Here is a 25,711-nt window from a genome sequence, read left to right on the forward strand (position 1 = left end):
GTTAGAAGTAATATATTGCACAATTTGTAATTCAGATAGCCGTTCCATTAGAACTCAATATTTTTGTTTCTTTACGTAAGGAAAAAACTACTGAAAGTTGTTCCTTTGGAAGAGGACAAAAAGCCCAGGATGAAAGTAATCATTGTCCACTGCCAGTGCTGGGGTAGTTTTCCAATTTTGTGCCCCTGGCAGGGAGCTTCACCTGCCGGAGCTCAAACTGGAAATTTGGGTGTGTACTGTGCACGATTTTCCAATATTGATCTCAGTAAACCATTATCTCACCTGAAAATCTACTACTTGAATTAACAGGGGAAGCCCTTCTTTCAGAATCTGGAACTCCCTGTGGGTGCAATAGTTCAGAAGTTTGTCTCTAAACCCTTCCAGAATGGAATGAATGGGAGAAAGAATGATATTTCAAATATGGACAAAATTTCACTTGAATTTTAAAAAATGTGATCCAAACATATAAAGAGATTCAGAGAGGCCTGATTTCCCCTCTCTCTTCCATTCAGGCATGCAGTGAGAGGCAATACCCATATGTGTGTGAAGGAGATCTTCCAATTGAACAATGCGGATTACAAGGTAAATAATCTACTTTTCCATTTTGTACTATTCATTGCATGTTCCTATTTCTCTTTTGCTTACATTTGATCTGTATCAATCTTAGAACTCTCACATTTTAAAATTAAAAAAATAACTATCAAGTCAGATTTATTTATTGGGTAACAAATACATTTACTGCTAGTATTCACCCTCTGCCAATAATACAGTGCAGGGCATAGAATGCCAATTATATAATCATTTAAAAATCATTGATGATGGGAGGAGTTTCTGGGTGTTGGAAATGTTGGCAACTGTACAATGACACCTATAATTAACAATGCTGAATGATTTGAAATATTCATAGGTAAAGGATGGAGGGCACTAGCTTTTAACATCTGTGAAGGATGAAGCTGTGTAGGAAACGTATTGGCAAAGTTGTCAGCAAAACTCTTATTGAGTTCATTAACTTGGGGTGTGGATCCTTGTAAACTGGGTCAGGTTGCAGTTTCATTACAAGAGCATTATCATCCCTGAGTCACCTAAATGGTTCAATGCCTCTCTGAATCTCTTTACAGTTAACATTTTGTGTTCAAATTTTGTGAGAGTTTGCCCAGATTTGTGATGTCATTCTTTCTTCCACTCATTTGACAAGGTCCCACATGGCAGATTGGTCAAAAAAGTAAAGGCCCATGGGATCCAAGGGAATTTGGCAAATTGGATCCAAAATTGGCTCAGTGGCAGGAAGCAAAGGATAATGGTCGACGGGTGTTTTTGCGACTGGAGGGCTGTTTCCAGTGGGGTGCCGCAAGGCTCGGTACTTGGTCTTTTGCTTTTTGTGGTATACATTAACGATTTGGACTTAAACGTAGGGGACGTGATTAAGAAATTTGCGGATGACACAAAGATAGGCCGTGTGGTTGATAGTGAGGAGGAAAGCTGTAGACTGCAGGAAGATATCAATGGACTGGTCAGATGGGCAGAAAAGTGGCAAATGGAGTTAAATCCGGAGAAATGTGAGGTAATGCATTTGGGGAGAGCAAACAAGGCAAGGGAATACACAATAAATGGGAGGATACTGAAAGGTGTAGAGGAAGTGAGGGACCTTGGAGTGCATGTCCACAGATCCCTGAAGGTAGCAGGACATGTAGATAAGGTGGTTAAGAAGGCGTATGGAATATTTTCCTTTATTAGCCGAGGCATAGAATATAAAAGCAGGGATGTTATGCTGGAACTGTATAAAACACTAGGTAGGCCACAGCTTGAGTACTGCGCACAGTTCTGGTCACCACATTACAGGAAGGATGTAATTGCACTGGAGAGGTTGAAGAGGAGATTTACAAGGATGTTGCCAGGACTGGAGAATTTTAGCTATGATGACAGATTGGATAGGCTGGGGTTGTTTTCCTTGGAACAGAGGAGGCTGAGGGATGATTTGATTGAGGTGTACAAAATTATGAGGGGCCTAGATAGAGTGGATAGGAAGGACCTATTTCCCTTAGCAGAGGGGTCAATAACCAGGGGGCATAGATTTAAAGTGAGTGGTAGAAGGATTAGAGTGGAAATGAGGAAAATGTTTTTCACCCAGAGGTGATGAGGGTCTTGAACTCAATGCCTCAGAGGCTGGAAGAGGCAGAAACCCTCAACTCATTTAAAAAATACCTGGATGTGCACCTTTTTTTTAATATTCGTTCATGGGATGTGGGCGTCGCTGGCGAGGCCAGCATTTATTGCCCATCCCTAATTGAAGAGCCATGACCTGCAGGGCTATGGAACAAATGCGGGAAAGTGGGATTAGGCTGGGTGGCTTGTTTCTCAGCCGGCGCGGACATGATGGGCCAATGGCCTCCTTCTGTGCCGTAAATTTTCTGTGATTCTATGATTCATCCCAAGGTTCCTGAGAATCTTCACCTTGATAAACATAAAACTTACCAAAATTTTCAAGGGAAAATAAAAGCCAGATAAGAATGCTATAGCATCTAAATCTACCCTTCCCCAGCACTAACATCCCTCACCTTTCTGAGCACAAAATTAACTTAATTATTTTAAAAAAACACCCCAGCCACAGATGGGGCCTGCTCATTAACCATTTTGGCTTAATAAAGAAAATGTTGGTTTGTAGATGAAAGTGATCATTCTGTCTCTTAAACCACCATTTATTTTTAAAGGAACTGGCTAGATCTAAATCAATATTAATGAATTGGCCAAATACAAGGCACTTAAGGTTTGGCCGAATTTGGTCCGTCTCACATCAGTACCTAGCAGATGAGCGGTTTCTAAGTCTTTGTCAGCTCTTTTACAAAGGTGTGCAGGTTGCCTGAACAATTTTTTTTGTTCTTTTAATATATATTTTCTCCTTTGCTTCCGAGAAAGCTTCTCACCGCTGCTTGGGAGTACGTATCAGGATTTTGGGTATATGCTTCTAATGATTCCCCATCAATTCATTTTAATGCACGCAAAATCCTGGGGATCATGGGCAAGATTTTAACTGTGAAAAATGAGTGGGTTGGGGGCGAGGGGGACATTGAAAATTGCAACAGTTTCAGACCCGCCCCCAACCCGCCCATTTCCGGTTTACACTGGGGCGGGACGAAGGGCAGGCAACCATCCCGCTCTCAGGAGGCGGGTTGGTCACTAAAACCTTTTAAGGAGGCTGCCGGCATCCATTTTGAAAGGTTTACGATTTCAGCCCCAGGGGGCCGGGATTCCGGGGTCTTCTCCCTCACACCGCGTGAGAGAGGGGAAGAGGCCCGAAATTGCAGGTAAGTGCCTTTCTGGACCCAGAGGAGCAGGAGTGCTTCCCCCAAGCCCAACAAGCAAACCTGCAGTGTCCGCCCACCCCCCCCCCCACAACGATCGCAGACCCCCCCCCCCAGCGATCGCGGAACCCCCCAAAATGATCATGGACCCTTGCAATGACCCCCGATCTCCCCCGCCTCGGTGACTGACCTTCCCCCCTCCCCCCGGTGTCTGACACCCGATTGTCCACCCCCCATGACCCCCGGTCCCCTGCCCCGGTGACTGACCTACCCGCCCCCCCCCCATGACTGACATGCCCCCCGTGCCCTCATGCCCCCATCCATACAATATAAGACTTACCTGAACACTTACCTTTTCACATCCTCTTCCTTGCTCTGCTCTCATCTGACTGAGGCCAGCCTGTCGGACAGCAAACTGACAAAAAAAAGACGTCCTTATGCCAAAATCGTAAGGATGTCCGGGAGACCTGTACTTCCGGGTTTCCCTTCGCGACTCGAGCCCCGCCCCCTTCCCGACTCCAAATTCCTGGCCCATGTGTCTGCCTCCTCAAGATGCGTCCTTGACGGACAAGGCTACATGTCGGGAGCGTGAACGTGCAAAATAATTTCTATGAAGTTTCTAGGTTTCAGTGAAGTTACAGCAGTGGAGTGAAAGCAGCTCTAAGGAAATTCTCTGCCAATATTTTTAGAAGTGAGTAACACTTGTGCAAATTAAAGAAGAAGAAAATCTCATGCAATGGGCTGGTAATTCACTCTGAGTTGATTATCCCTGAAACATTTTCTACTGATGGTTGTTAAAGGACATAAACACAAGACCCGTAGCAAAATGTGAACAATCCTCTTCCGGTTTCTGAAATAGGTTAACTAAAAGTAAAAATGGGCTTTAATACTGTCTCTCTCAATGGCTTAGTTGGGTAAATGCACCTCATATGGAGGCTTGGAGTCATACAGACATGGAGGGGCAAAGATTCCCTCCTAGGTCTGTGCTGAGCTGGTTATTCTCCATTAAGGTGTAGGGGGAGTACACTACATTTGGCTTTAGCATTCCTGGACAAGGGAGGAGAATGGTCAGTCAGAGTTTCCAGTTCAGAGACCCCAGTTGAAAGTATACATATGTAGATGTTGGTTGGGGACTGGACCAGGTTTGACTGTGGAGCCTCACTCTCAGTCAAAAAGCCTGCTCTAACCACTTGTGCAAAGTACCAGAAGGTTGATAATACCTGTGGAACTGTATGCTAGCATGAGTCACTGCCTTCAGGACAGAATTAGATTAGAAAAAAAAAATCTGACCTGTTGACAGAATTTTCAAAATTTATTAAAACTTTTTTTCTTTTAGTTTTTCCATTAATCCAATATTATGACTTTATTGGTGGTCGTTCTTACCCAAAGTGAGTGAAATTGCCCCATAGAGCAGTATTATCCACATTAAGGAGCATGAGTAAGAATTATCACCATTTTGACCTGTACGCTGAATGCTTAGAAAGCTGCTGTTTTGATCAGAATTGTCATCTAAGTGTCCAGGAAAAATAAAGGAAGGAGATCACCAGACATACTGTAAGCTTGCGGCGATCTTCAAAAGGAATATCAGCTGCCCTGTATCATAGGTGGGTGGGCAACATACTGATCACACAACCATGTAAGATTGAACTCCTATAATTGACTCACATTTGCTGATCTTGGGTATAGTAAAACTGTAGTACAAAGATATTAACATTTATTTACTGAGCAATGAAAGGGCATTGTGTTCACTCCTCGTCGAACTGAATAATGGTAACGACCACTGTGAAAATGTGAGCATTACTTTTTTACTGTTTAGTTCCATAAGAGCAGTGGAATATATTTCACAAACAAATGAAACGGGGCCTTCAATCATAAAGTTCTGCAATTGCTTCATCAAAAAGGATTTTAAAAGCTATTTTTCATTATTATTTTGACCTTGCTAGCAAAATGACAGGAACTGACCACTTTGAAATATGCCCTTCCTGAAAGTGTGATTTTGGTGGTAGGAATAGAAAAAAAAGGCAATCATGATGGCACCTGTGCTAATGATCTTTGAACAATTCTCAAACAGCTAATGATCCATTTAATCTGTATACATGTCAAAAAGTTAATTAATGCAACTGTGAGGTGCAGAATTTTGTCAAAAGTAGCTGAGTGATCACAAAGCAAAGCCCGATTCAGGGACTGGGCACTTCATGTTCTTGTGAACTGTTCGATGAAGAAACGCAGTGACATTTTAGTGCTGGAGAACAGTTCCAATAACAACATGGAGACAAATGTGGCATTATGCCACAAACAATATGAACTCTGTCCAAACAAGTCTGAGGACCCATTGGAAGGACTGATAGAAAATGCATGACTTAAAGAAGAGGACAAAGGACAAGCAACAGTATTACTGTACAACAGCAGCAGGACAGATGCAGACATGAAGCAAAGTTATAATTTGCTTACCTGGGCAGGGGAGAGACAGTCATAGGGGGGAAAGGGGTTGGTCACTCTCCTGGGTTGAGATTTTAGCCTGTTGCACTTTGGGTGTGCTGATGTCTGCAATTTTCAGAAATGCAGAAAACTCAACTGCATGGCTTGTGGTGGTGGGGGACTGGGTTTGTGCTTTTCCCTTTAAAAATGTTTTTTAAAAGAAAAATGTTGTACAGACACACAGGAATGTTAGCAAGTAAGGTAGTAGAAGTGAAGATAGCAAAGTTATGCAAATTATATTATACAATCAGGATGGTAGAGAGAATGTAATCACGAAGGATGGGAGGGGAGGAATGTGCTATAGGAGGGAATTTCAATGAACCAAATCACTCTTTCTCAGTGTATGCTGCCCTTACATTTAAAGGCAAAATTGGCACATAACAAGAGGTCACAGCATGGAATAAGGGATGACATGATCAACTCACACCAGCTGAGGACAAAATAATAGAATTATTTAGGGGTGAGAGTCTGGAAGGTCTTTGGACTACAGATGTTAGAAGGATCTGCAGACCAACTGGTATGTGTCATGTTAATCGTAAATTCTTTGACTTGTTGATGCATCAATATGCCTATAGATCCTGTTCGTAAACTTATTAGGAACATAGGAACAGGAGTAGGCCATTCAGCCCCTCGTGCCTGCTCCGCCATTTGATAAGATCATGGCTGATTTGTGATCTAACTCCATATACCCGCCTTTGGCCCATATCCCTTAATACCTTTGATTGCCAAAAAGCTATCTATCTCAGATTTAAATTTAGCAATTGAGCTAGTATCAATTGCCGTTTGCGGAAGAGAGTTCCAAACTTCTACCACCCTTTGTGAGTAAAAATGTTTTCTAATCTCGCTCCTGAAAGGTCTGGCTCTAATTTTTAGACTGTGCCCCCTACTCCTAAAATCCCCAACCAGCGGAAATAGTTTCTCTCTATCCACCCTATCTGTTCCCCTTAATATCTTATAAACTTCGATCTGATCACCCCTTAACCTTCGAAACTCCAGAGAATACAACCCCAATTTGTGTAATCTCTCCTCGTAACTTAACCCTTGAAGTCCGGGTATCATTCTAGTAAACCTATGCTGCACTCCCTCCAAGGCCATTATGTCTTTCCGAAGGTGCGGTGCCCAGAACTGCTCACAGTACTCCAGGCGCGGTCTAACCAGGGTTTGTATAGCTGCAGCGTAACTTCTGCCCCCTTGTACTCGAATCCTCTAGATATAAAGGCCAGCATTCCATTAGCCTTCTTGATTATTTTCTGCACCTGTTCATGACACTTCAATGATCTATGTACCTGAACCCCTAAGTCCCTTAAGACATCCACTGTTTTTAACTTTTTACCATTTAGAAAGTACCCTGTTCTATCCTTTTTTGATCCAAAGTGGATGACCTCACATTTGTCTACATTGAATTCCATTTGCCAGAGTTTTGCCCATTCACGTAATTTATCAATATCGCTTTGTAATTTTATGTTTTCATCTACACTGCTTACAATGCCACCAATCTTTGTGTCATGGGAAAACTTAGATATGAGACTTTCTATGCCTTCATCTAAGTCGTTAATAAATATTGTGAATAATTGAGGCCCCAAGACAGATCCCTGCAGGACTCCACTAGTCACATCCTGCCAATGTGAGTACCTACCCATTATCCCTACTCTCTGTCGCCTTTCGCTCAGCCAACTTCCTAACCAAGTCTGTACTTTTCCCTCGATTCCATGGGCTTCTATCTGAGCTAACAGTCTCTTATGTGGGACCTTATCAAATGCCTTATGGAAGTCCATATAAATAACATCCATTGACATTCCCCTGTCCACTACTTTAGTCAGCTCTTCAAAAAATTCAATCAGGTTTGTCAGGCACGACCTACCTTTCACAAATCCATGCTGGCTCTCTCTGATTAACTGAAAATTCTCGAGGTGTTCAGTCACCCTATCCTTAATTATAGACTCCAGCATTTTCCCCACAACAGATGTTAGGCTAACTGGTCTATAATTCCCTGGTTACCCTCTCCTTTCTTAAAAAGCAGAGCGACATGTGCAATTTTCCAATCCATTTATGCACATAATAATACAGTAAGCATGTAAGGGCGTTGGAAGCTGATTCAATAATAACTTTCAAAAGTGAATTGGATAAATACTTGAAGGGGAAAAATTTGCAGGGCTATGGGGAAAGGACAGGGGAATGGGATGAGTTGGATATCTCTTTCAAAGAGCTGGCACAGGCGCGGTGGGTCGAATGGCCTCATTCTATGCTGTATGATTCTGAGCAGAAGTTTAAAAAATGTATATAATTGAATACATGTAATTATCTGGGCTAGATAAACATGTAAAGAAAGTCGCAGTTTACTAATTATAAATATGTCCAGTAGAAAGCATTAGTGCCCAGTTTCACCGGTGTGTGCGGGCCTCGTTGCTCAAATCACTGGAATTGCTGAATGTTGAGACCCTCACACACCTGTCTTTCTGCCTGCAGTGGCTGCTCTGTTGCTTCTGGCTGGGGTGGGCACATTTAATATTGTTGGAGCAAAATCTTGAAGTTCTGGAATAAAATGATTTTATTTTTATGTATTGTAAGCACATCCCCAACTTCATCTGTGGCAAAAATAACCAACATTCATTCCTATGCTGGCTTGTGACTATTGTCTTTCTCTCTCTCTCTTTCTCTCTCTCTCTCCCCGACATATAAAAAGTTTTAGGTGGGTCACAGCAGACTATTTCAAAAGTCATTGAAAACACCGATGCCAATTTGGTACAATGGAAAATCCCATCATAAAGTCTCCACATTTACTTGCAATTAAACTTGTAGGTGGTGCAGTGCTCACATTTGCCAACGTTAGTAATGCTATAACGCCTTATCTGAGAAACAAACCTGGAGAAATCAGTGGCTGTTCGGAAATGAAGAAACCTTGCCAGGACAGCTAGACATCCATGTGTTTTTATTTTAAAAAGTGGAGCCTCTTCAAACTTGAAAAATCAGAACCTCTCCACAATTTGAAAAAAAGTAGGCAATTTTCTTTAAGAAATTGGGCCTAGTATAAGTAATCAAATCGCGGCTATTTAAAAAAAAATCAGGGCTTATTAAAGATAATTAAATTGGGACCTGTATAGTTTTTAAAATATCAGTGAGAATTTTGCCTTGTCCGAGGTGCCATCTTTCAGATGAGTTGTCAAATGGAGGCATTTGTCATTTGTCGCATTGTTGTTTGTGGGATCTTGCAGTCTTTGCCTGTATAACACTTAAAAAGTAATTAATTTACTGTGAAGCACTTTGGGATGTCCTATGGGCAGGAATGGTACTTTATAAATGCAAGTTCTTTCTTCCCTTCACTCAAACCCTGCATGCGTCTTTTTTCTCTCTATATATCTGTGTATCTGTGATTCTACCAGTCTTCTTTGGTCAGATGGCACACCTCAGTCACAGCTTCTTTGCTAAGCCTAAACCCATTTGTCTATTCCTTCTCCATCATGCCAAAGTAATGAATTGACCTTGTTCTGACCAACCTAAGCCTACTGCAAGTTATGTGCCTGCTGTGCCCTCTGCTCTTCTGGGTTGTCCCCTTTTCCCCTTGCACTGTGACATAACTGGCAATGACTATTATATGCAGGAACTGGAGCAGATAATTCCTCTGTACTGTAATTTTACCTGAGTTCTTCATGACTGGCCTTGAATAAGGCATTAACAAGTAAAAATCTTGATGTTAGCTGATGATTATAAAAGATTTTGGAGTATGGAGAATCTTCATACAGTGATAAACATGGAGATACAGCATGTTGAAGCTTTCTGTCCATTTTGTTACCACTGTTTACTCACATTTACTTTTTCATTGAAGTTAGCAAAGACAGAAAAATATGTCCCAAAGTGATCAGTCTCTAACCTTAAAGGTGTACTTGCTTCATGAGAAAGAATTTGGCAAACCTTTTTCTTTAAAGACTTTAATCATATTAAATTGCATACTTATGTGAGTCATTGTGATGAAATTGTGCATGCTCTTCTCCATCCACAAAGAAAAAAAAACATTTCCATTCAGGCAATGCCCCGGTAATTAAAGGCCGAAAATCCTGGAAATGCACAGCAGTCAGTTAGCATCCGAAAGAGCAAAATAAGTTAACATTTCCAGACTAATTCTGATGAAGGCTCCCACTAAAGATGTTAACATATCTCGCTTCTTTAGATGATAACTGACCTCCTTTGCATTTCTGTTTTTATTTCAGATTTACAGCATTCAAAGTTTTTCTTTTTAGGCTCTTTTAATTTGGACAACTTTTTTGAACAAGTGTTCACTGCACCTACTGGAATGGTTCAAGGGTGCTTAACCTTTTGTGTGAAGTATGTAATCAGTTTCAAACTGATAAAACAGATCATGCAATAAATTCAAAGCCACCAATGTCCCTGTTTATGCTTTCAGACCTCTGGAGATTACAGAGTTCTGGTCAGGTTGACCCAAACAGAAAATGATTTTCCAGCATTTGTACGGAAAGACAATCCTCAAGTTGTTTGTCTGTAGGGGGAATGCATTCTGATTCCCCTTGCTGTTTTTAAAAAAAAATTGCATTTCAGATCAGATTAACAACCATTTAATATAAATCTTGTAAGACTGTGTACATACAAATCTATAATAAGTTTTATGCTGACATCTGACCAGATGAATTAACTCTGTGCATTTATGTGATTGTGCTGCAAGTTCATAGCAAACTTGAATTTCCAGCATAAGAATAAACTGGGGTGCAAAGTTCAAGAAAAACTGAGGCTAAGTGTTCACGTATGTGTACAGTCTTCTCATGTTCTTTAAATAGCACAATATTCTGCTTTCTCTGTTTACATCAAACTGTCAGTCAGCTGGTTCCTTATGAACTGAGATTGTGCTCCAAAGAGAATTTTTTTTCATTCGTTAATGGGATGTGGGCATCGTTGGTGAGGCCAGCATTTATTGCCCATCCCGCCTTCTTGAACCGCTGCAGTCCATGTGGTGAAGGTTCTCCCACAGTGCTGTTAGGAAGGGAGTTCCAGGATTTTGACCCAGCGACGATGAAGGAACGGCGATATATTTCCAAGTCAGGATGGTGTGTGTCTTGGAGGGGAACGTGCAGGTGGTGTTGTTCCCATGTGCCTGCTGCTCTTGTCCTTCTAGGTGGTAGAGGTCGCAGGTTTGGGAGGTGCTGTTGAAGAAGCCTTGGCGAGTTGCTGCAGTGCATCCTGTGGATGGGACACACTGCAGCCACAGTGTGCCAGTGGTGAAGGGAGTGAATATTTAGGGTGCTGGATGGAGTGCCAATCAAGCAGGCTGCTTTGCCCTGGATGGTGTCGAGCTTCTTGAGTGTTATTGGAGCTGCACTCATCCAGGCAAGTGGAGAGTATTCCATCACACTCTTGACTTGTCCCTTGTGGTTGGTGGAAAGGCTTTGGGGAGTCAGGAGGTGAGTCACTCGCTGCAGAATAGCCATCCTCTGACCTGCTCTTGTAGCCACAGTATTTATATGACTGGTCCAGTTAAGTTTCTGGTCAATGGTGACCCCCAGGATGTTGATGGTGGGGGATTTGGCAATGGTAATGCCGTTGAATGTCAAGGGGAGGTGGTTAGACTCTCTCTTGTTGGAGATAGTCATTGCCTGGCACTGGTCTGGCGCGAATGTTACCTGCCACTTATCAGCCCAAGCCTGGATGTTGTCCAGGTCTTGCTGCATGTGGGCTTGGACTGCTCTCCAGGTTTATGATGTTTGAACCTCTTGGTAAAATTATCGCCTTAATCACTCCCAGGTACCCATTATTCATGTAAACTAGATGGATATAAATGAGACAAGAAGAATTGGCACTTTTGAAAAGAAAAATCAACTTATTTTGTTTTCATTAGATTACTGATATCAGAATTAAATGGTGATTTGAAAATAAAAAAGTGATTTTTAAAAAATCACTTGTTTTGTTTAGACCGCTGTGCTTGAGATAGATTGTTCCAATTCTGATATTTGCGCGATTTATAGTGTATAATGTTGGAGAATCTCCCTAGTTTGCCTGTTGTTGCACCCACCTGCTTTTTCACTTTATTTGTATTAATTATTGAAACTATGCATTTATTTCCCTTTTGCAGCAAGAAAACAAAATAAACTTTAGTTGGAGTTCACAGAATGCCCTAAAAACTGATGTGTCATGCGGTTACCCCATCACAGTGTCTGTGATTGCTGGCCTATCTGTTTCCCAGTCTGAGTCTGATACCTCTTGTGCAGTACACTTCAGGATGCAGTCTTGTGAACCAAGTTCCACACACTGGGTAGTCTGGTTTCATCTAAATCTTTATAAGCATTTTGTGATGTCATGATACACACCAGTTACTGGGATATGTGTTGGCTTAAGTTATTACACTAGATTAGATGCAAAATGAAATTAATTGGTGTCATAATTTAGCATTGAATTTATGTTGCTGCTGGTATGAATTGGTTGGCAAATTCATATTACAATAGAAGAAATCTTGAAAGCTGATACCAGCATGAATTTGGGCCTAAATTCTTAATACAAGAATTGGATGAAGCATTAAACCAACTGCTTGATCTGGTGGTTCAAGTGGACAACATGAATCTCTCAGCACTCTGTGATAAAGAGCAAGGTTTCTTTTTATTTAAAGTATAAAACTCTGTTCATTCTCCTTGCTTTTCATTTAAATTTAATCATAGCAAAAAATGTGAGTTAAAAATGGAAGTTATGAAAAGTACAAATAACATGGAAAACAGATGCATTAACAGATTGTTTTATTTCTTCAACACTCACAGGTTAAAATTTAGTTAAATTTAAAAGGTATCTAACCAACATTTCACCTTTAACCACCAGCAAAAAACAAATTAACTGGTCATTCATTTTATTTGCTGTTTGTGGGACCTTGCTGTGGACAGATTGACTGACATGTTTATCCACATAACAACAGTGACAGCATTACAAAAAGTAATTCATTGAATGTGAAGTATATATGGATGTCTTGAGATATGTGATAAGGTGTTAGCAAGTTTGTTCTTATAACAGCAGGGTAAGACATTGTTCCTTATCCTTTTCATTTAAATTCAATCATAGTGAGAAAAAAAAAAGTGATTTAAAAGTAAAAATAAAATTGAAGAACAGGTGCCGTAACAGACTGTGCTAGTTCTTCAACACTGTCAGGTCAGAGTCAGAGGTCGTATTTTGAGGGCGTATTTGGAAGTCTGTCTCAAACATAAGCAGCCGGATTTTGCTGTGTGAAAATAATGGTAAGGCTAAAAGTGCCCACCATTATTTCTGTGCAAATCGGGCTGTAACTTCTGGCGACCGCACATGCACAGTTAAATGCGAAAATCCAAAAGTTACTGAATGAGATACATTGCTCCTCTGTAAGCTCCATGAAATGGACATCTCGCCAGCTGGCTCCCCATTCAAATGAATGGAACAGTGTGAAGTTCCTGCACTGACATCTTACAGGATGGTATGTTGCCTCCCCGGTGCTAGGGTCAAGGATGTTGTGGAGTGGCTGCAGGACATTCTGGAGAGGGAGGGTGAATAGCCAGTAGTCGTCGTCCATATCGGTACCAACGACATAGGAAAAAAAGGGATGAGGTCCTGTAAGGTGAATTTAAGGAGTTAGGAGATAAATTAAAAAGCAGGACTTCAAAGGTAGTGATCTCAGGATTACTACCAGTGCCACGTTCCAGTGAGTATAGGAACAGGAGAATAGACCGGATGAATGCGTGGCTGCAGGGATGGTGTAGGAGGGAGGGATTTAGATTCCTGGGACATTGGGACCGGTTCTGGGGAAGGTGGGACCTGTACAAGTGGGACGGGTTACACCCAAGCAGGACCAGGACCAATGTCCTCGCGGGGGTGTTTGCTAGTGCTGTTGGGGAAGGTTTAAACTAGAGTGGCGGGGGGGATGGGAACCTGAGCGGGGAGACAGAAGGGAGTAAAGTTGAGAGCAGCAAGAGAGGGGAAGACCCAGGGGAGATTTACAATACAAATAGTACAAACAGTTGTTCAAGAACAAGTGAAAGGGAAAAGCATAGAGCAGCAGAAAGAAAGTGTACTTTAGGCACTACAGATAAAGTGAAAACTAGAAGGTCTAAGGCGATTAACCCAGCATCAAAGCTGAAGGTCAGGCTAGGGTGTGTGGCCCAACTAAGAGTTCTATATACAAATGCATGGAGTATAAGGAATAAATTAAATGAACTACAGGTTGAAATTCAAATTGGAGGGTATGACATGATAGCTATTACAGAGACATGGCTGCAGGATGGTCAGGATTGGGAACTGAATATACCGGGTTATAAGATCTACAGGAGAGATAGGGAAAATGGAAGAGGGGGAGGAGTAGCCTTAATGATTAGAGATGAAATCACTTCAATGATAAAGGAGGATATAACGAGAGGTAAGCAGCCAACAGAGACCTTATGGGTTGAATTGAGAAATAGGAAAGGATCTAAGACTATAGTGGGAATTGTGTATAGGACCCCTGGCAGCAGCTCTGAAGTGCTAGATTGTATAAATGCAGAGATTAGACAAGCGTGTAACAAAGGCATAGTGGTCTTAATGAGGGACTTTAACCTTCACATCGATTGGGAAAAGCAGACTAGCAACTGTCAGAAAGGTAGTGAATTTCTTGAGTGTGTCCGGGATAGTTTTCTACAGCAGTGTGTCCTAGAGGCAACAAGGGGGCAAGCCATACTAGATTTAGTAATGAGTAATGAACCAGATTTAGTTAATGGCTTAACTGTACACGAACATCTATCCAATAGCAATCATAACATGATCGAGTTCAATGTCGTGTTTGAAAGGGAAAAAAGTGAGTCAGCTGCTAAGATTCTAGACTTGGGTAAGGCCGACTTCAATGGGATAAGACAGAGACTGTGCACAGTAAACTGGGCAAATCTGTTAATGGGTAAAACGACTGATGATCAGTGGGAAATGTTTAAAGAAACATTTAACGTGATACAGAATCGGTTTATACCCCTGAGGGGCAAGAACTCTACTTGCCAAAAAAAAACAGCCATAGACAACTGAAGAGGTAAGGGACAGTATAAGACATAAGGAAAGGGCATACAAAAAGGCAAAAAATGGCAGAGATCCTGGCGAATGGGAAAGATACAAAGATCAACAAAGGGTCACAAAAGAGACAGTAAGAGCTACAAAAAGAGTGTATGAAAAGAAACTTGCAAGGGATATCAAAACCAACACAAAGAACTTTTATAGTTATATTAGGAAAAAGAGGGTGGTCAGGAGCAGTGTTGGCCCCTTAAAAACTGAAAGTGGGGATTTTGTCATTGACAATGGGGAAATGGCGGACATGTTGAACGATTACTTTACGTCAGTATTTACAGTAGAAAAAGAGGATAGCATGCCGGAAATCCCAAGAAAAGTAATATTGAATCGGGGACAGGGACTCGATAAAATTAACATAAGTAAAGCAACAGTAATGAAGAAAATAATAGCACTAAAGAGTGACAAATCCCCAGGACCAGATGGTTTCCATCCCAGGGTTTTAAAGGAAGTAGGTGAGCACATTGCAGATGCCCTAACTATAATCTTTTAAAGTTCTCTAGATTCAGGAACTGTCCCTCTGCATTGGAAAATTGCACATGTCACTCCGCTTTTTAAGAAAGGAGAGAGAGGGGAAACCAGGGAATTATAGACCAGTTAGCCTAACATCTGTTGTGGGGAAAATGCTGGAGTCTATAATTAAGGATAGGGTGACTGAACACCTCGAGAATTTTCAGTTAATCAGAGAGAGCCAGCATGGATTTGTGAAAGGTAGGTCGTGCCTGACAAACCTGATTGAATTTTTTGAAGAGGTGACTGAATTAGTGGACAGGGGAATGTCAATGGATGTTATTTATATATTCCAGAAGGCATTTAATAAGGTCTCACATAAGAGACTGTTAGCTAAGATAGAAGCCCACGGAATAGAGGAAAAGTATGGACTTGGTTAGGAAGTTGGCTGAGCGAAAGGTGACAGAGAGTAGGGATAATGGGTAGGTACTCACATTGGCAGGATGTGACTAGTGGAGTCCTGCAGGGGCCTCAATTATTCACAATATTTATTAACGACTTAGATGAAGGCATAGAAAGTCTCATATCTAAGTTTGCCGATGACACAAAGATTCACCTGACGAAGGAGATAATCTCCGAAAGCTTGTGATTTTCAAATAAAACTGTTGAACTATAACCTGGTGTTGTAAGATTCCTTACAAAGATTGGTGGCATTGTAAGCAGTGTAGATGAAAACATAAAATTACAAAGCGATATTGATAGATTGGGTGAAAGGGCAAAACTGTGGCAAATGGAATTCACTGTAGACAAATGTGAGGTCATCCACTTTGGATCAAGAAAGGATAGAACAGGGTACTTTCTAAATGGTAAAAAAAGTTAAAAACAGTCGATGTCCAAAGGGACCATGGGGTTCAGATACATAGATCATTGAAGTGTCATGAACAGGTGCAGAAAATAATCAATAAGGCTAATGGAATGCTGGCCTTTATATCCAGAGGACTGGAGTACAAGGGGGCAGAAGTTATGCTGCAGCTATACAAACCCTGGTTAGACCGCACCTGGAGTACTGAGCAGTTCTGGGCACCGCACCTTCGGAAGGACATATTGGCCTTGGAGGGAGTGCAGCGTAGGTTTACTAGAATGATACCCGGACTTCAAGGGTTAAGTTACGAGGAGAGATTACACAAATTGGGGTTGTATTCTCTGGAGTTTCGAAGGTTAAGGGATGATCTGATCGAAGTTTATAAGATATTAAGGGGATTGGATAGGGTGGATAGAGAGAAACTGTTTCCGCTGGTTGGGGATTTTAGGAGTAGGGGGCACAGTCTAAAAATTAGAGCCAGACCTTTCAGGAGCGAGATTAGAAAACATTTCTACACACAAAGGGTGGTAGAAGTTTGGAACTCCCTTCCGCAAATGGCAATTGATACTAGCTCAATTGCTAAATTTAAATCTGAGATAGATAGCTTTTTGGCAACCAAAGGTATTAAGGGATATGGGCCAAAGGCGGGTATATGGAGTTAGATCACAGATCAGCCATGATCTTATCAACTGGCGGAGCAGGCACGAGGGGCTGAGTGGCCTACTCCTGTTCCTATGTTCCTATTTTACATACGGACAAAAAACGCCAGAAAAAGTTAGGGATTGTCCATTCTGATGTAAGTACCCTATTAAAGGCGCGCTAAGTCTTAAGTACTGCCAAACAATCTCTCTGAAAATTAACTTTAATCGGTGTCGAGTCTCATTCCTTCAGATTTTAATGTTGAGCATTTAAAAAAAATTGAAGAAATTTTTATTTTTTAAAACTTTTTCTTTGTCTCCTTTATCTGTCTCTTAATTCAATCTTTCTTTCCCTCTCTTTATTTCTCTTTCTGTACCTAATCTGACATTGAATTCACTATTCTAACTTATGCTTCCTGGTTCAGGCTCTCCGTGGCTTATAGTATATGCCCTGTTTTAATTTTCTTTACTCTGTTTATTGAAAATGGTTGATATAATTTCATGGCGAGCTGACTTTATGGGGTAATTTTATGATCTTGTGTTGCCGGCGGGCTACCTCGCCCACCGAGAGTGTTCGTTGGAAATTCTGGGGGACGCACTGCACACCTGAATTTCCAATATGGACTTTGGGTGTGCAAGGTTCCCTGCCAGGAGGGCTTAGCCCTTGATAATGAATAATAAGGGTATGCAGTGAATAATCTTGGTGTTGGATGTCTCAAATCACAGGCACTAATCTTAATAAGACACCAGAACATATGATTAAAGAAATATCATTTTCAAGAAATAAGTTGATAAATGATCTTATATTACATTGAACAATAGGTTACTCGGATTGCGTTACTAGGCTGTAACACAGGTAAAATTCAGGTCATGACTTAATCTGCAAAAGTCTGGACTGTGTGGCAAAGCAAATAAAAAAGCTAATAGAATGTAAGACTATATAGCCAAAACAGTAGATGCTAGACAATGGTTATAATAGGAGTAACTGACATGAAGAGAATAATTTTACTGTTATGTTACTCTTCCACCTGTTATAAAGCCAACAAAGTAATACAACCTTTATACCTACTGTATTAAAAATGCAAATTCAAGTTTAACGTCTTTGCAAAAATGTCAGAAATCGAATGAGCCTATTTTATCGTTGTATTTTCTTGCAGATTACAATTAAAGAGGGAAGTGGGTGACGCAGTGAAGTTCAACACTGCTCTTTTACCCCTGACCTGGCACTAAATCCAGTTCAAACACTTGCTGAAAATACTCCCTCTTAGGACTTAATAATGTAGCTAAATTCTCCACAACGGTTTGACATAAGCAGTTGGCGGGAGTTGCATTTATGTTTCAATGAGCTGGCCAATAAGAGCTGATTCTGCATTGAGTACACACAGAAGGAGCAAGGACCGCGGGTTGGGAAATTATTAGTCTACAACTTCCTGATCAACGTTCCCTGCAAATTCTGCTCCCCGTGGAAGCAGCCGATCGCAGAATTGACTGTCACCTTTGTAATGTCACCTTTCCCCCAACAAAGAAAAGCACTTTATCTAGTGGACAATTCAAGATTCAAATTCATGGCAATTATAGAAGGCTATGTGAATAGCAGGCAGTCTTGACCTTTAAATTTCTAGTAAAATAGTAAAGTCAGTGCTATATTATAACTACTGGTATAGGTTCGTAAACTATTAGTGTTTTGCCTCTTTCCTGGTTCTCTCAAGCTAATTGTTTATGAAAAAATAAGTTTCCTTTGTGGGAGAAATCTGTTCAAGAACCTCCTCCTTCTGAAGCAGTCTGAACATGTGTAGTCACCATATTAGTTGATTTTAGCGATGTAAATTTCCATGAATTTGGCAGGCATAGCAAGCTGTTGGAAAAGAAATAGTTAACAATGTTAAAAGATATTTTGTCCTCCACCAAATGTGGTTATTGAACAGTAGATTTACAGTGAGACATTACACATTTCTACATTTTGGATTTCTTCGAGTGTTATCTGATTTTGCTTTTCCTGAATTAGGCTACCAGTGCAGCTAACTGCCGTTTTGAGTTAGGGCAACATGACCCAGCAAATATTTCGGCTATCACAAGTGAAAGACTGGCATTTGAAAACAAGGGTTTGCAGCCTATGTTTTTCCTCCCTGGGTCGAATGGGCATATAGTTGTGAGATGCTAACTTCAATTATATGGAGTTTATGGAACATTTGAGAGTGGGAGTGTATATTTGTTTTGCAGCTTTACAGTTGCATTTTAGACTCACTCTCTGCACATTTTAAATTGTGGAGTTCAGCGTGTACAGGTCAGTGTGACCAGAGTAAATACTCTTCCTCTTACTATTGATCAGCACAGTAGACCAAATTGTTAAATATAGCAGATTCTGGTTTGTAAAAGAACAGGGCAAATGAAATAAAAAATAAAAAGAGCAGTCCGTGCAAAATTTTATTGATTTTTTTTTGCATAAGTAAGGAACTGACAACTTTATCTATAAATCATTTATAAGTCTGCCAACTTCATGCCCGTTTTTGCAGGGGTTTCCCTTCCCCCTTTCTATTGGGTGAGGTGTTAAACTGAGGATCCATCTGCCTGTTCAGTTGGACATAAAAGAAGAGCAGGGGAGTTCTCCTGGTGTCCCAGCAAAGATTTATCCCTCAACTGATGCCACTAAACAGATTAACAGATTGATGTGTGTTGGCCCAGACCCAAATCCATCCCAAAGCCTTTATGGTTAGAAGAAGATTGGTATCACAGTGGTAGGTGTCTTGGAGTTCATAAGTTCATATCAAATTATAAAATTAAATGAACACATTTTGATGTAATCAGACCAATGTATTGAAAAACCATGATGATCATCTTTCATTGATATGAAACATTTTCTATGTTTCTATGGAGATACGGAGGTACGAAAATGACTGAATGGATTGAAGTTGAATGAAAGCTCACGCTTCTAGAAATGAGAGAGCCTACAATGAGGACTCTTGTTGGATGAGTGAGGACCTGATCATGGAGGGAATCGAGGCCTGGCATTGAGCAAAGAGCAATACTTAATCCCAAGGTTAAACTCTCAGCACCAAACTGTGTAACCACACAGACTGTCCTATATTAAAACTGGCCTATGCAATCAAGGTCAACACCAGCTATGATACCAAGAGGTCTAACGGTCATTCAATGTTAGCAGTTAATAGGTTTTCAAAGTTGCTATCAGTTGGCAAAATAAAGAAACCTACCATAGATTAAATATATGAATAGGTCTCTTAGTATTTGGAAGTCTGTAGCCTGAAGATTCTGCATCAAAGGATTTAGAAAGATTGGAAGCGCAGAAAAGTCACTAGATGCACCTGAATTGAACTCCAAATCCAGTGATTATCATTCTTTTGAGGAATTGTCAGGTTCCTATGGAGGAATATACAGAGGATTCTTGAGCCGTCTAGAATTTTGCTAAGGGCTGTTTGAGTTGTTCCAGTTAACAATGACGATAAGAAATAAGAATTGAAAATGTTGGATATGCAGAATGGGTCAGCATCCGATGTAAGGAGTACTTTGGCTATGCCAATTATGAGTGACTATGCTAAGACATACCAGTACCCTTTTGTTGTTGTTGCTGTTTGTTCTGCAATGCAAATCTATTTCTGTATTTTATTTTTGCAGTATTTCTCTGGTGGCAGCATAGTTAATGAACTGTACTAATATTTAAGGCAACCAACAAATCATACAGTGTAGATTCTGTTTGGGACATTTCTGAGAGATGTGATAAAGCACTATACAACTGCAAGCCTGTTTTTCTTTATTTGGAAACTAGGCTAACAAAAACACAACTAGATTCAAGACAACTGAGCAATTTATTCTCCTGTCATCTTAAAAATCCCTCGAAAGGACTCATTATCAACTGCACGCCTCAGATACTTCTGTTTAACTATATAAGATCATGCAGTAAGTTTATTTACCTTAATGTAGCATTAATATGTTATTGATACAAAGGGCTTAATTTTGAAATGGTGGCGGGTTGACCGCGGTGGGGTGAAGGTGTGCGTGGCAAACCCAAATAAAAAAAACTTACCTTTTCCGAAGCGATTGCGATGTAATTGATGGTGATTAAAGTTGTTTCCGGGTTTCGTGCCCGGCAGCCAGCCTGATTGACAGGAGCTGCAATGCCGAGGGTGGGGGGATAGAAAGAGAGACTGAGACGTCATCTGGCGCTGGAACAGAGAGTGGAGGACACTTAAGATCGGGAGGGGTGCGAGGGGGGAGGAAGAGGGGAAGATCGGGAGAGGGGAAGATCGGGGAGGGAGAAGGGAAGATCGGAGAGGGAGACGTCTGACATCGGAGCAGGGTGGAAAGGTAGTTTATTTTGTTTTTAACTTTGCGCATTGGTTTTTTATTCAGTTTATTTTGTTTATTTTTGCCTGATCTGGCCCTGGTGAAACCAGGCGTGAATTGGAAGCCGTGGGAAAGCCGTCCAGCTAAGTTTAAATCGTTTCAATTATCTACTACGTCAGAATTCAAGTGTCTTAAGTACCTCAATGAGGTACATTTGGTTCTTTAACGATCATCCCACTGGCTTTAATTGCCGGGGGGATTCCGGATTCGTGAAACAGGCGTGTCTATGGGGAACTCAGAAGTCGGTGGGTTAGAGCGAACTTCTGAACCCGCTCGGGATTTTCGCAGCCCCACCCCGCTCCCAACGCACCTGTAGTTTGATTTTAAAATTGAGCCCAAAGTATTGCCTTTAGGCTTTGCCCCATGCTAGCTGGAGCTTTTTAAAAAAAATTAGGGGCTTAGGGGTTACATGTCTATGATTAACTCTTTGAGGCCAGGGGCCAGATATTAGGAGGGCGGCGGGGGGTCGACTGGGCGCGTGGGTAACGTGCCCAGTGAAATCGGGGTGCTCCGCACGCAATTGTAGGCTAATTGGATCCACTTAGCTGTGCTTCCGGGTTTCGCGCTGGAAAGCTGCGCAGCGGGTGAACTGAGCATGCGCAGCAAGGGCTGTCAGCTGGAGGAGTACTATTAAAGGAGCAGTCCTCCACTGACTGATGCTGCAGGAAATAGGAAAAATTACAGCATGGAGCAGCCCAGGGGGAAGGCTGCTCCCAGGTTTAATGATGCCTCACTCCAGGTCTTACTGGATGGGGTGGGGAGGACAGAGATCTTCCCCCCCCCCCCCCGGCGGGCGGGAGGAAGCGGCCTGCCTCTGCCACCAAGAAGGCCTGGCTCGAGGTGGCAGAGGAGGTCACCTGCACCACCAACATATCACGCACCTGCATATAGTGCAGAAGGCGCTTCAATCACCTAAGTAGGTCAGCCGAAGTGAGTACACTTACTCATTCTCCTACACTCCGTCTGCCACCTCTGACACGTGGAGCTCCACAACACAGTGCTGTGACACATCCACCTGCACAGCTCCTTTTGCACTGCAAACACTACTCTATCACATCACTCCTCACACCCACTCAAAGCTCATCCTCATCTTACCTGCACTTACTCACCTCGCCAGTACGCATCCCGCCACTACCACTCAACCCAATCCTCATACAATCTCATGGCTCTATCTCATATTCACCCTCTCATGCATCTCTTTCACGGTCAGCCTCACTCAACCTGCCACCACCTGTGCTGCAGCCACAGGGCATGCATCACATATATGCAGTAGGAGTGTAAGGCAAACGTGTCATGAGCATGAAGGGGATACACAAGGGTGTTTGAGGGTTTGTCATGGTTTTTACTTATATTTAATTTCTGATCAACTCACATCACATATTATATTGGCACCACTACTGCCACATCTTTGCGAATCTTGTATGGTTTGTGCAATAATGCCCTTTCCTGTGGATCACTGTGAAGACCCACAACTGATGCCACCCATTGTGTCACTGCAGAGTGGGTGTAGGTGTATTTGCAGGGCTCTTTTGTGCAGACGACTGAGAGACGTCGGTGATGTCCTTGGTGGCACCCTGGAAGGATGCGGAGGAGAAGTTGTTGAGGGCAGTGGTGACTTTGACAGCGACAGGTAAGAAGATGGTGCTCGGGCCAGCTGGGAGCAGCTCGGCATGAAGGAGGCTGCAGATGTCCATGACTACATGTCGAATGACTCTGATCCTCCATGTGCACTGCTCCTCAGAGAGGTCCAGAAAGCTGAGCCTCGGTCTGTAGACCCTGTGGCAAGGGTAGTGCCTTCTGCAACGCATCTCTCTCTGCCGTTGCCCTCCCTCCTGCTGTGCAGGTGGATGTGTCACAGCACTGTGTTGTGGAGCTCCACGTGTCAGAGGTGGACGGCATGGCCGGCGAGGCTGGTGATGCTGTTCGTCCTGCGAGGAGGTCATGACTGCAGCTATGGGGGCCCCCATCCGGAAGATGCACATCTGAGGGGGTCCGCAAGGTAGGTACATGTGTCTGGACACCGGGGTAAGTGTGCAAGTTTGTGAATTTTATTGTTAGGAGGAGGGTGGTGGAGGCCAAACTTTGTCCACAGTGACAGAGTGGCTTCCTGCAATGAGTGAGGGTCTCCCCACCCCCACCTGTCAAATGGACCTTTGCAGCTGCCACAGGCTGATGGCTGCAACACGTCCATTTGAACTGGGAGTGTTTCCCCCAGTACGGGAAACAGTCTCAGTTCATTGCAAAATCCCACCACTCCTAAAATGTTATGTTAATCAGGTCTGTAAACAACCTGAAATACTTTAATGAGTACTTTAAGTGGCACCTCGCCGGCTTTAATTGCCGGGGGAGTCCCACATGCGGGGGCTGCGCGCGCATGTCAGCGCGTCATTGGGGAACCCGGAAGTGGGCGGGTTGGAGCCGGGCTCCAGACCCGCCCCGGGAATCCCCGATTTTCGCAGCTCCCTCACCGCGAACGCACCCGCACAGGGGTGCGAAAATCGAGCCCCAAATGTAGTGGGTCTGCATTGAATGCCTGAACAGGCACAAATCATAATTTACCTGGATCCCTCATGAGCAAGGAGAAATTATGTTTGCAACCTTCTTGGCACATATTAGCCATTAGAAACAGATTTCAGGCAGCCCAAGGAAGAGTTCTGATCCCAAAGGACGAATAAGACCTCAGAGATCAACTGCAAGCCCTCGCACTAAGCAACAGAATTAATTAAGTCCAAGTTTTGGGATAATGTCAGCAGCCATCTTTATTGCCTGACAATAGAGCGGTCATGCAACCCTTCCAACCACATAACTTGTAAAATGATTTAATCCCTAAAGCATTTGCCTTTGCCTCTCCAATGCCTTAGTCGATAAATGCACCCATGGTGGTAATAAACTATACAGACCAGAAGGTCACAGGTTTGATCTCTGATTCATGCTAAGTGATCTCAGTCAGGGCAGGAGTTCGAATGCTACAACTAGCTCCAAAGTGCTTGCCTAGGGAGTGGAAAAATCAGGCAAGATTCTCATTCCAGATTGCTGTCCAGTAATCCCTATTGGAATGTGCATGTGATAAAAACCTTGCATTTATATAGTCAAATAAGCCACTGATACTCATTGTTTAAGGTCACACATTAAGAATGGGCAATTAGGTGACATGCCAGTGATCTGCTGACATCTCAGAATGTGTCAGCACTTTTAGGCTAGAAGGGGAAAAGTTTGGGGAACAGAAAATACAAATGGACCTAGCTGGAGCAAAATTTGCCCAATGATTGAGAAGCAGGGAAACCTTTGGCAGTCAGAACTCCCTGCATTTTCAGTGACCTCATGACTGATGACTACCTTTTAGGTTGGTTTGCACACTTGGGTGACACACCCAAGGTCCTTGGCAACATCACTAGACAAACTGGCACGTTAACAGAGCAGACTTGCAAGAAGTATAGCTGCTACTAAAATAGTTCCAGGTTTTGCTTCAAGGTAAGCCAGTCACTGACCGAACCAACAATGCCAGCACGAGTGTTGTGCAGTGCTAACATACTGAAACAGGCACTAAACAATGTGCAATAAAATAATTGATTTTATCACTCAATGTGAGGTGTTTATCCAATACTACAGGAGTATAGATATATATAAACTGTTGACTACTGAATGACTTCATTAAACAAATAAGCATAGAACATAATGCAGGCTAGTGCTAAAGAAAGCAAGGCTAAATACTGATGCCAGCAGCACTGCACAGTTGAACAAGCAGAAATTGACCACAATGATTGGTAACCTTTCATCTCTCCTTGGTATGAATTAGGATTGAGTTTTAATTTAGGACTGGTTCAGCCTTGGTAGATTGTTCTTGGAATATACTGTGGGACAGGTTGACTTTGAGAGTGCCATTTTAAAACAAATGTTTTTATGAAAGTAAGTTAAATAGGCAATGATGATACATATTTTAAAACACTGCAAGCAGCATCCAGGATAATAACTAACTTACCATAATTTTTTATACTTTAAAATCAGTTTCCAATTACTAATTGTCAATAGTTAACTGCTCTTTTTGATATATGTTAATGACCTGGACTTGGGTATAGAAAGTATAATTTCAAAGTTTGCAGGTGACATGAAACTCAGAAATGTGGTAAATAATGTGGAGGATAGTAACAGACTTTCAGGAGGACATGGACAGACTGGTGAAATGGGCAGACACATGGGCAGATGAAATTTAATGCAAAGTGTGAAGCTATATATTTTGGTAGGAAGAATGAGGACAGCCGATATAAACTAAATGGTACAATTTTAAAGGGGATGCAGGAACAGAGACACCTGGAGGTGCACATACACAAATCTTTGAAGGTGGCAGGACAAGTTGAGAAGGCTGTTGAAAAAACACATGGGATTCTGGGCTTTATCAATAGAGGACTAGAGTACAAAAGCAAGGAAGTTATGGTAAACCTTTATAAATCACTGGTTAGGCCTCAGCTGGAGTATTTTGTTCAATTCTGGGCACCACACTTTAGGAAGGATGTCAAGGCCTTCGAGAGGGTGCAGAGGAGATTTACTAGAATGGAACCAGGGATGAAGGACTTCAGTTATGTGGAGAGACT

At 42.1% G+C, this 25,711-nt stretch overlaps 1 protein-coding gene across 1 annotated transcript in view; it reads left to right on the top strand.

Annotated features, from left to right (window-relative positions):
• The first annotated feature begins 517 nt into the window (after nucleotides 1-517).
• Nucleotides 518-25,711, top strand: part of greb1 (growth regulating estrogen receptor binding 1) — a 205,571-nt gene continuing 180,377 nt past the window's right edge. The window contains exon 1 of the mRNA XM_067984281.1: nucleotides 518-582. Within this exon, the coding sequence (XP_067840382.1) occupies nucleotides 538-582 (45 nt within the window). The 5' untranslated portion in view covers nucleotides 518-537. The remainder of the gene's footprint in view (nucleotides 583-25,711) is intronic.

Source organism: Heptranchias perlo, chromosome 5, assembly GCF_035084215.1.
Source record: "Heptranchias perlo isolate sHepPer1 chromosome 5, sHepPer1.hap1, whole genome shotgun sequence".
Taxonomy (NCBI): domain Eukaryota; kingdom Metazoa; phylum Chordata; class Chondrichthyes; order Hexanchiformes; family Hexanchidae; genus Heptranchias; species Heptranchias perlo.